Raw genomic sequence first — 12,361 nt, forward strand, 5'->3', positions numbered from 1 at the left:
CATAGTGCATGGTAACCATGGGTGGCTTTTAACACTCTTAGCGCCAAGCCCGTAGGTTCAATGGGCCAACGTATTTTGTTGATTAAAAAGCACTGTGTGGTGTTTTTGCACCTCTGACTATTGATTACAATGTTTATACTATCAGTTATTAGTTTCATAGATAAATGGTGTGAATGTGCGTCTTGTTTATGAAGTATGTCATTCCTTATGAGTCATTGTTTTCCCCTGAGGAAAGAGCACATTATTAGTATTCTGTATAAGAGAAATGGCACGCAACGTTATATCCAATGAAGGAACTACTGATTTGCTGTATTTTGGAGACATTCTCGATGCTCTAGACAGTGAATAAGATGATTTGGGTGACATAGGTGTTTAGGCATAGAGCTGTCAATGGTGACAGAAGCTGCTTATTCATTTGCTCGCACTGGGAGTATCGAAGGCATTTTTGGTCACACAGTTAATTTCAGACCAAGAAAATGACAACAGCTGATTTCATTATGAATCTTGCTATGCTGGTGGCTCAAGATCATATACCAACAGCTCCAAATAACCAGAATGGACCTGTAGGCAGATTAACACAGAGACATTATCTGCAACATTTACCACCTATAAGCAAAAAATATGCATCTCGTGTACATTATGTTTGTTCTTCAAACTCAAAGAAAGAAAGCGGGAAAGCATCTCTCAAGGAAACACGTTATCAGTGTGAACATTTTTGTGTGGCATTGCGTATGGAACCCTGTTTTAAAATATTCCATACGAAAAAGCAATATGAATCCATGCAGAAAGTGCTACTGTAATACAGTACCCAGCACTGGTTATTAAGTATTTATGAACTCATTTACTCATATGAATATACATATGACTTTTTACGAAAACAATGTCATGTGTAATAACATAATTTATCCTCATTATACCACACAGGATTTTGTCGGTAGTTGCATATTAAAAAAGACAAAATGGGCTCGAAATAGTGTTAATTTCATACTTAAATGTTCAGAATTCTCCAAGATAAAAGTTTTCAAACGTAGCTAAAATTGCCTCAATCTGCAGATGTAGACAAGTATTGGGCCGGTACTGAGACCGTTAAATAGTGGATTATGCCTAATACTGACTATTATAAAAACATGATGATTACTGGGTGAATGCTAATCACCAACTGATGCATAGTAAGTGTATTCTTCAGATGCTCACCATCTACTTGCTGAGGTGGAACTTTATGTGAATGACTTGATAATACTGACACAGAACGTTACATGTTGACTTCTGGGCAGTCTGACTTTAAACAATAATTAGTAGTTTTCATAATGATTGAATGCTCAGCACCATCTGACTAAACAAAGAAACTGATGATCAAGTAACATTGTAATTATGTTGTTTTAATGATAGCTGCTGACTGACATGAAAATAATATTGACCGACATGGAACATTAGATAGTGTTTGTACCCATTTATTGCTGGCTATGGACTGACTGTGGCATTGTACAAGACGCCGATTTAAAGATGTGTGTAGGACAGATATTACAATATATTAACATAAAAAGTTCTTACAATTTAGTTATTAACATAAAGGTAGTAAGAGTATAGAATATGTAAACTCATTAGGCATAGAAATTACTTTGATTAACAATTAGCTCAATATCTGTAAAGGGGTGTAAATGGTGGTTTTATTTTATGCGGCAGGAGTTTCAGGATGTGTTGGATTTTATGAAGTTCAACAAGATTTTCTAGAAGCTGAAATTAACTAATTGAAATATTTTGTAATCTAGCATGTTGTTCTAGGAAAATTATACATTTTTGGGAAAAAATTAAGGCTATAAGATTATGACACTGGATTTTTGAAAGGATTAAATATTAAGACCAAAAAGTTCTAGTAACTGATAATTGTGAATAAAGGTAACTTTTGAAGTAGGCCTACATAGATTTCTGAAGAGATAAGATGCTTGTTTAATAAATGAGAAAAAGGGGTTTCAACTAAAGTTTGTCAATCGTAAAATAATTATTAGTGCTGTCAAATTTTGAAGTGCACTTGGTGTTGGAGAATTGTGAAGTTTGGAATATTTTCCAAGGTAAAATATTTTTCGATGAATTATGGACACTATTGTTATCAGCAGACTGTGATTTATTTACTGAAAATAAAGTTTTAGAAAATACAGGATGGATAAGAATTTGGAGTTTTCATATATTCACAGTACATGGGTTATGTATGGAATAGAGAACAGAAAAAATTAAGGTCTGGAAGTATAGCAAGAGAAGCTTCATTTGACAGTGTTGTCACCTCACTTCTTTTACTGGAATATGTTAGTGTGATATGCATATAGCCAAAGATGGTGGAAAATTTTAGCTTCAGAACCATAGGTTTCTTCATGTAACATGAGAAAAGAGGGCTAGAGGAAGAGGACAAGTGCTAAAGAGAAAAAAAAAGATTTTTTGCAAGCTGTTCACCAATAAAGACTGTGCTTAACTTACTGTGTTACCGAGCGAGATGGCACAGTGGTTAGCACACTGGACTCGCATTCAGGAGGACGACGTTTGAGGTGCTCATCCGGCCATCCTGATTTAAGTTTTCCATGATTTCTCTAAATGGCTTCTGGTAAATGCTGGGATAGTTCTTTTGAAAGGACGTGGCCAACTTCCTTCCCCATCCTTCCCTTATCCAATGGGACCAATGATCTGGTTGTTTGGTCCACTCTCCCAAATCAACCAACCAACCAACTTATTATATTTGGTCATCAAGTGGATTCAAAAATGCATCCCAGGAGATGGTTGTGTAAAGTCCAGTATGTTTCTATACCCAAGAAATTTGTTATGATGGTACTAATGTGGATGCTATTTTTCTTGACTATCTTAATGCTGTTGTACATTTTTCATTGTAGCTTAACATCAGGGTATATGCATGTGGTATATGTTATTAAGTTTATAACTGCTTTATGGGTTCCTCATTGGCACAGTTGTTTTTGATCCAGATTAACCAGTGCAGAGAAACCTAACATAAGAATGTTTTGCTTGTGATATTACTGACTGTTAATTTAGTGACTGCAAACTGTTGAAGAGAAAGAAAGTATTGTTTTGCAATTTGCATGTAACTCTGTTCAAGCGACTTATTCACAAAGGTCCTGAATAGTACTTGTCAACAAATTTACAGTCGTGAGCATCATGGAACTGACAGAGTCAATGATTGAATGTCTCCACCTTAGTCAAACCATAAGGACCCCATTAAGGTGACAGTGTGTTCCTACTGATTATAAACTTCACTTTCACACTACAAGCAAAGCAAGCAGTTTCTACCATATCAAGAGCTACTGATAAGAATCAAGGCTAGCCTCAGACCCCCAGTTTATGGCCATCATTGGCAATGCATGTGCCAAGATTTTACATAGGAAGCACCATCCCTCCATAGGTTGATTTGATTTGATTTGATTTATACAGGGAGAAAAAACATTTATACAACAATGGTCTTAGCACTTTCTTCTTTCCTTTCCCCCACCCAAAGCTGGGTTTATTATATGGTTCCACTCTGTTTAATTTTAGTAAAGCCATTGGTACCCATAAGAAGGAGGGGTGCTCATAAGTGTACCTTTTACCTTGGAACATATATTCTTTATATGAGGGGTCCATGATAGTTTCACTTCCAGCAGGGTAATCCAAGCCCCCTCCTCCTACTGGTAGAGTTTCAGCAAAGAGCTTGAGATTCCAGTATGTGTGCTGAATTTGCTTCCTCATAAATGATATTGCAACAGTTTTCTTTGGGACTAATTGTTTGATCCTGTTTCCTGTGCCAATTTTCCGCAATGTCAGGTGCACATTGTGCCACTGTTCTAACAGTACTATTTGACAAATATTACCATGACTAAACCATCTGCATATCCTTGGCAAAAGTAGCCTCCGTTACGTAACTCTTCAGTGGGTTCATTCACCACTAGATTTCACAGTTGTGTGGACAAGACCCCTCCTTGTGGAAACCTCCCAGTGACATTTATCGCCATTTTCTTGTTGTTGGCTTCTACATTTCTTCTATTCAGCATGGTCTTAGTCCACTTGCATATGGTGGTTACAGTGCCATGCTGCTCTGCAGCTCTAACAATGGATTTGAAGGTTATATTGCTAAAAGCCTCCCTCAATATCCAGGAAGGTGCAGAGAGCTGTTTCATGAAAATGTTGAGCTTTTTCCACCTTCCAAACAGGCTGGTGAAATGCTGTTTGACGTGACTTAACTGGTTGATATGCTTGTTGGTTTATGTGCAGCAGAACCTCATTTAACCTATACTCCTTAACATGCACACTAACCGGTTTTCCTAATGTCTTTAGAAAAAAGGAGGATAGACTAATTGGTCTCATATCTTTGGCCTTGAATGATCAGTTTTCCCTGGCTTTGGAGTGAAAACAACCCTCATTGTCCTCCAAGTATTTGGAATGATTCCTGTTGCTAGCCTGACCCTGAACAGTCTACATAGGAATTAATTAAAACCTGTCCTGCATGTTGTAGTACACCTGGAGAGATACAATCTGGGTCTGGTGACTTCGATGGTGAACGTTCCCACAGCCCACTGGACTTTTTTTGAAGTCAGGACATTCTCTTGCAGGCTGTCAGTTTTCATTTTCATTACCTATGAACCAATCTCTGTGAGAGACTGACTCCTGCTCTGTGTTATCCGTCAGAGTGCAGTGAGGGAAGTGAGTCTTGAGGAGCACATCTAGCGTCGCAATTGGTATCCTTGTATGCCCACCACCCTCCTGGACCAATTGGTATTTTATTGAGAACTTTATGAAGTATAGCACAAGTAGCTGTACCTTCCACTTCCTCACAGGATACCTTACAGGCAGAAAGCTTCACTTGCTTGATCACAAGATTTTATTTACAAGGGTTTCTTGATACTTGCCCATTCTCATTTCTTCCTTGCGAGGTTGAACAGTCTTCTTACCTGTTTCCTATGCACTTCCAGACTGTTGTTCCACCAAGATACATTCCTATTTGTGCACTTCTTGTTGAGTGGGCAGTTTCGTAAGTATGAGGTTGTAATGGGAGACTCGCTGCATCTTCCATTTCCTCAAAATCTACTGGGTGCCTTATCAAAGTTCTGATTTCAGGTAAGTGCAAGTTTAGATCTTTCTGTATGAGTCCCAGTCTGTTCTACTAGGATCCCTACAGGTCATTTCAACCACAAACTTTATATGTGAGGGAAGATCAGAAAGTAACGCACAATAATTATGTTACCAAAAAGTTTAACAGGTGATAAAACAAAATAATCACAACTGAACTTGCATCTTTTATCTAGTTTTCTACATATTCACCAACATTCTCAACACATTTCTCCCATTGTCGTACCAATTTTGATATACCCTCTTCACAGAAGCCCATTTGATTGGAGTGTGGTTTACTGCGGACTGCTGAAATCACTTCCACATCTGTTACATGGTGTTGACCAGCCAGGAATTTGTTCACGGGACCAAACAGATGAAAGTCCAACTACGCAAGGTCCACACTGTATGGTGGATACTGGAGCACCTCCCACCCAAATTTGGCAGTTTCCTCATGAACAGGTGCAGCAATGTGGGGGCAAGCATTGTCATGAAGAAGTTTTAAAACTGTCAGCATTAATGTTGTGCCGCTTGTTATGAAGGGCATGACAAAACTTAACCAAAGCTTTAATATAGGCTGCAGCATTCACAGTCATCCTGTGCTCAGCAAAGTCCACCAGTAAAACACCACAGATAATCCTGGAGCTCTGACACAAGCACTTCCGTAGCAGATTTTTTTTTTAATTTTTTTCTAGAGACCTGCTTGATTTTTGGGCATGTAGTGGTACACCCACAACTCATCACCAGTGATGATTTCTTTCAGAAAATCATGCTCTTCTGCAACATAATACATTAAGTGATCAAAGCTTCGCATCATTCACTGGCCCTTGTGGTTGTGTGTCAGTTTCTTAGATATGTCATGAGCAGTATTGTACAGTGCGCCATAGGAAATGTTGAACTGCTTTGATAAGGTTCGCAGATGCTCAGGCCGATCGTTCAAAATAGCAGCCTCAATGGCTCCAACATTCTTTAGGGTTGCAGCTGTTAGTGGCTGCCCAGAGTGTGGTAAATCACTAAGGTTCACACAGCCCTCTTGGAAGGATGCACACCACCTGGAGAGATTGCTGTGGTCCATACAATCGTCCCTATATATGTCATGTATGTCCCTGTAAATTTCACTAATTTATGCCTTTTGGACCACAAATATTGAACTACACTTAGCTGCTTTTTGCAAGTTAATGACACTAACATGTGCACCAAGTTTGTTTTGTGGTTCAGACATCTCTTGTTAGAGCTGTATGACAAAATACCATCTGTCGCACAAACTTCAAACTGTATTGTCACGAAATTTCAACATTCCAGCTGCAATACTAGGTGAGACAAAAATTACTGTGTGTTACTTCCTGATCCTCCCCTGTACATGACGTCAGCTAAGAATGGCTCCATCAGCATATGTCATTGTTTGACATAACTACCCACTAGAGTGGACCAAAAAGTTATGTAAATTACTTCTTTGGTTAATCACCCTCCAATCCTTTGTGAAGACCTTCTCGTTCTACACCCTTATTTTCTCGAACAGAGTCTTTGTAGGAGTATGTTAAGAAGTTTTGGCACCCAAATTGTCTACCTTTTTAGTCTTGAAGAGCTCAGCCACTGCCTTGACCTGCAGCTTTGCCTTTCCACAGAGATATATATCTGGTTAAGCTGCTCCACCATTCCCATACTCCCACAGACAAAAATAAGAGCACTTTGTCCAGAGAGACATACCCTCTCCCATCCCCAGCCTTGTTGAAGAGAGGCATCTGAACAAGCTCCAGCTATTGCAAGGTGACGTTTGTCGGTAGATGTCCTTGTTGGATAACTGCTATCCTGGAAACTGAGACTGCAGTACTATAGGTATATTTCCCTATTTCCTGCCTCAGCTTTCTTTGAATCCATTTATCGTGAGATGTGCAGTATTAGACTCTTCCCTTATTCTCTTGTCCCTTGTCCTAGAGATAGAAGGGGTATGATTACCCCTTCACTCTGAGACTGTCTCCTTTTCTTTGTGGTCTTAGGTTAAGACTTTTAGTTCCAGCCATTTATATTTAGAAAACAATTATTTACCTTCCTTTTGTTTTTGTTCTTTGAGGAGTTTCCTCCTCTGACCACCAGACAAGAATTTGAACTTTACGTGGTCCAGCTTACAGTAGTAATTTGCACTTCTCGGACTGGCCTATCACCCAATCCAGTTGTGGAAAGAGCTTCTATCATTTCCAGTCCTAATGCTTGGATATTTGAGATCTCATCAAGTCCCTCAGTTTTACTTTCACCTCCAGCAGAGCCCTCAGCTTTTTGTGAACATGTATGCCTCTCTTCCTAAAGAGGCAGTGTTTCTACAAGGTGATGTCCCCCAGAGAGGCCCTCCATCGATACTGGCAGATCATCCTCCACTTTATTCTTGGCATATCTGCTGAAAGTTAACATTGGTATTCTTCCTGTTCCTGGTTGCTATCTTCCATTATTCACCTAACAGGAGCCTTTCCTCTAGTGCCTACCCATCGTATTTAGGGTCTGCTAAAGACATTGCTTCAGTTCCCAGAAATGGCAATTTGTGGTGGCTCAGTAGTTGCGTCACATGGTTACTTTCCCTATCATTTGTTAAAATGTTATCAGATCTATTCATATGAATACTATGGCTGAGTTAATTAAGCAGTACTACTCTTAGAATCATCAACACACAATAATTGAAAGACATCTCAGTATCTGAACTTGTTTCATAAGCCTCTGTCAATGAGATGATGCATTGCATGCCAAAGCAGTTGCCTGATGCTGGTAAGTGAAAGATACAAAGTTTCACATCACATTCTGGAAAAAAACCACCACACACACACACACACACACACACACACACTCACGCACACATGGAGAGAGAGAGAGAGAGAGAGAGAGAGAGAGAGAGAGAGAGGGAGGGAGGGAGAGGGAGGATGAGGAGCAGAAAGAGGAGGAGAAAATGTGTTTTATGAACATGTATTGGGACACACTTCATTTCCATTTTACAACTCATTTTCTTCTACTCTTTATAGCACATTAATCATAGCAATACACAGGAACAGAATGTACCAGCATACCATTGGATACTTTTCTTACATGAAGTGTCCAAGGAGACCTCTTGTTTATGCTTCATTGAGGTCATTGCCAGTGTTGTGTATTCCATTTCCTAGGAGGTAAATTTGACATGTGACTTGCATCACCACTTGTGTTGGAATGTGGCTCTCTCCATTGTCTTACTTAAATATACCATCAGCTATTTAAGTTATCATTATGGACTTAGCAAATACATATACGTTTCTAATACTCATTACAGATGTGATTTCTGGTATAGTTTAATGGAAGTGTTCACAAATGTGAATGTGGCAGATGCATATTTGACATACAAATTAGCATATAGCTGTGGCTTCACTACTATATTTGTATCAGGAGATATCCCAAGATGAGGATGTTTGAAGCAGATTCAATGCAATGGGACACAAAATACCACTTACAGACATAAGAATTACAACTTAACCAGATTTAACCCAAGGTGACATTCTGAAACTTTCATCTACCAAAGTATTCTATCTAGTATGCTGATGTGTTCAGTTCCACATTTCTTCAATGGGCAAATGTGCTATGAAAATATGTAGCAAATGAGTTCTTGTGTGGAAATCCTGTGTTTCCAGACTCAAGTCCATTTGACACCCCTTCTTCTACATGAGAGGATAGTTTGCTGAAAGTTTGGCCATACCTTTTTGTTATGCTCTCTGTAAATGCCTTTGTGTTTGCAGACAGTGGCCACATCTCCTCCATATCGATACTACTTGGATAGTCCATTTTGAAACTGCTGTAATCAAGTTAGCTGAGAATCTAACAACAGTAGCGCACAAATAAATACTGACTCAATTTTTAGCGGAAGCTAGTGTTCCTTGTTTGTGGTTGAGTGTTGTACGTAGCCCGTATTCATACTTTTCATCATTGTCTGTCTTCTGTCTGTGCCTGTAACCTGCATATGAACGTTTTTGGTGTGACGTATGATTGACTCTTGAATTGTGCCCTTTAATACAATGCCATTTTTAATTTGCAGAGAACACAGTTATCTCTGTTAGATCATAATGAGTAACAATAATGGAAATTTGTGGATGGAACAATACATAAAATAAGTGGAAGGCAGCCACTGACATACAGCAGACAGATGTGTGGCATATATGCACATAACAGAACATAGCACTCACTAGCTCTTGAGGACATTAATGCACATACCACACAGACACCCAAACACATACTACCCCAGTCGCAAAAATACTGTCACCAGAACTATAATGCCTGTTTGTTCAGGACACTACTGAAATTTGAAAGATAACATCAGTTTTAACTAGAAAGAAGAAAGCATCAAGGTAAACAGATCCTGGATTCCTGCTTGCAGCAATCAATCATTGCAGGTAGCAAGGGGAGAACCTCAGTGATAATGACCAGTGGAAAGCCATCAGACATTGGCACGCAACGGGTACATGTAATCTCCAGCAGTGGGCTCATATCCACTCTGATACCAGCGATGGAGGATTAAGTCGTGATGATGCCAGCCACTTGTGCTGGTGAAATGTCAGAAATATCATTAAACAATTACTGTGTAATGGGTTACTGCTTATTCTGTGTTAGAAAGTGCACCATGCTGAGGGGTATATAGTTCAAATGGATTTCCATGTCACTGTGTGTAATTACATGTGAGTAATATTAATCTTCTGTTATACTGTGTTGATGATATTTTCCCAAAACCGGTTGTGATAATAAAGAAAAATTAATGTAGCTTTGTGTCATGCATTTTATCAAATTTTAAAGAAATGTCAGCCGAAGATAATGAGACAGAACCCATCGGAGAATACATCAACAAGTGATCACAAGAGCCTCAACAACTTTTGTTCAAGATCTCTCTCTCTCTCTCTCTCTCTCTCTCTCTCTCTCTCTCTCTCTGTGTGTGTTTGTGTGTGTGTGTGTGTGTGTGTGTGTGTGTGTGTGTGTGTGTGTGTGTGTGTGTGTGTGTGGGGGGGGGGGGGTGTTCTTTCCCTACAAGTTAAAGCTGTTAGTCAAACTGAGACATGATTCCAGAGTCATCCATGCCTTTTGCAGGCAACATTCTTACCCACTGAGTTACATGGGCATAAGTAATGGGTCACCTCACCTCACACACTCAATCTGCCAGTGCCCCTATCCTAATGACTGACTTTTTGTTAACATCTCTGGGGTAACTTGACAGATTAACTTTCATGGGAGGAATGCTTTTATGGGAGAAATGCCTTAGTTACAGCTTAGGTTTTGTTTCCACTGCACACCAATCATCAGATTAATTGTGGATTTCTTCCTTTTGTGTATGTGACTTAAAACAAACAGTGAGCTGCTGTATTTGTTGTTCATTGTAGGGGAATCAGTATTGTGGATTGTGTGAAATACAAACTTGCAAACTGCTCTCTGCATAAAGCATCCATTTGAGATAATTAAGCATTGTGCTTGATGATTGGATGAGCAAGCTGTAAAGACTGTTTGCTTGAGACTGTAGAAGTCCATTCACTTTAATACAAGTAAAACTAATTTACTTAAGTATGAAGATACTAATTTACTAAAGCATGAAAATATTGGTATTGATCATTTGAGTAAGTCTATCAGTAATTATTTTGCAACTGTTGCAGTTACATCTCCCACCACATAAACACACAATGCGTCATGATATCAGGAGTTTTTGCCTTTTTATTCTATTTCATTTTTACTCTGGTGTTTATCAGATAGCTAGGTGTTGTCACTTCTTCTGGTCTTTTTAGATTACTTCCTACAGTGTTTTCCATTTCTGCTATTCCACAGGAGCGCCCACTGTCAAAAGTTCTACAGAGAGGTGAAGATGCACAGTTTGATCAACTTTTAACTGCTTTTGGATCTGTTGCTGAGCATTGCTTACCATCTATTTTGAGAGCACTTTTTGCTTGGTATGAAAGACAGGTTATCGATGCCGGAGGAACGGAACAGAGGAAGACAGATTTAAAAGGAAAAAGGTAAATTCTCCAAATGTAGCTCATATTGCCCTTTTTCACCTTGGGAACAATATTGATGCCTGACTCAATATTATACTGGATAAAATAAATTATGTGTGACAATTGTGACTACATCAATAAAAATCTTATTTCCTTCTCCCAGTAAGAACTATTTTTTTGAAAACAAAACTAAATTCACAGTGTCTAACATATTGATCTTCCAAGTACTACTTCAGTTTGCGATTAGTTGGTTTGTTAGATGTAGGGCAACCAAGATTGAGTTAATTAGTGCTCATTGGTGATCAATATGTGGTAGTACATCATCACACCTGATGCATGTTTCTACTTCTCTAGAAGCAATTAAAAATTATATGTAAATGTTTATATCTGGTAAGAAATTTACTGGCTTCAGATGTATCTTACAATCATTGCTTTAAGTGGAATCTATTTATGTTTTCCTACTTGCAACATACATGTAGAGAATATGTGGTGGCACACTGATTTCTGTTTTTGAACATTTATATGAGGCATGACAACAATGGGCAGTAGTTAGGCCAGTATGCAAGCTGTTAAAAACTACAACACACCTTTTGAACTCTATCTGGTTAGTAAGTTATAAATGTTTCCTGTACATTATGCAATACTTAGCACTTGTGTATCTGTATTATTTTTCAGTGTACTCAGACAGAAAAAGAGGCAATTTTTTAAATTAGTTTCCAAGTTATTTATACATATTCAATCAGAATGTATGTGCATTCTGCGGCTTGGGAAAATATTTAAATATCTTTTACTGCTTTGCAGAAGTTTCGTGGTGTTTGTATTTCTGAGTAGTAAATTCTTAAATTTTTGTATTTGACCTCTACTGTTCTCCCTCAAATACCCGGTGGAATTGAGGCCAGGTTGTTGTTATTTTTTCTAAGCTTTCAGTGTACATTTGGATTAGCAACATCTGGTATGGAATTACAGTGGTACAACATGCGGTAACTTGAGACACTTCTTGAAATATATGTTACAGCATGAATAACTGTCCTTCACATTAGCAGTCCTGGAGTCTCAATTATGGTATTAGGACTTGCAATTTATAACATATTTGAGAGTACTGGAAGTTTGATAATGAGCACTAGTTACATAAGAATTTAGGCTACTTGATCAGATTAATATATGAGATCTATCACTTGTTCTGTCCATGTACTAACTAATCAGAATACTCCATAATAATTGACGAAATGTAACACAGCCTTACTTTTTCAGTTCATGGAGAATGAGAGAGCATTTTTTTTTTAATTGTCAATGTTGGCGTTGTATTA

General features: G+C 38.4%; 1 protein-coding gene across 1 annotated transcript in view; it reads left to right on the top strand.

Annotated features, from left to right (window-relative positions):
* Positions 1-12,361, top strand: part of LOC124780415 (protein furry) — a 1,170,709-nt gene that overhangs the window by 27,375 nt on the left and 1,130,973 nt on the right. The window contains exon 6 of the mRNA XM_047253778.1: positions 10,888-11,075. Within this exon, the coding sequence (XP_047109734.1) occupies positions 10,888-11,075 (188 nt within the window). The remainder of the gene's footprint in view (positions 1-10,887; positions 11,076-12,361) is intronic.

The sequence above is a fragment of the Schistocerca piceifrons genome, chromosome 1 (assembly GCF_021461385.2).
Source record: "Schistocerca piceifrons isolate TAMUIC-IGC-003096 chromosome 1, iqSchPice1.1, whole genome shotgun sequence".
Taxonomy (NCBI): domain Eukaryota; kingdom Metazoa; phylum Arthropoda; class Insecta; order Orthoptera; family Acrididae; genus Schistocerca; species Schistocerca piceifrons.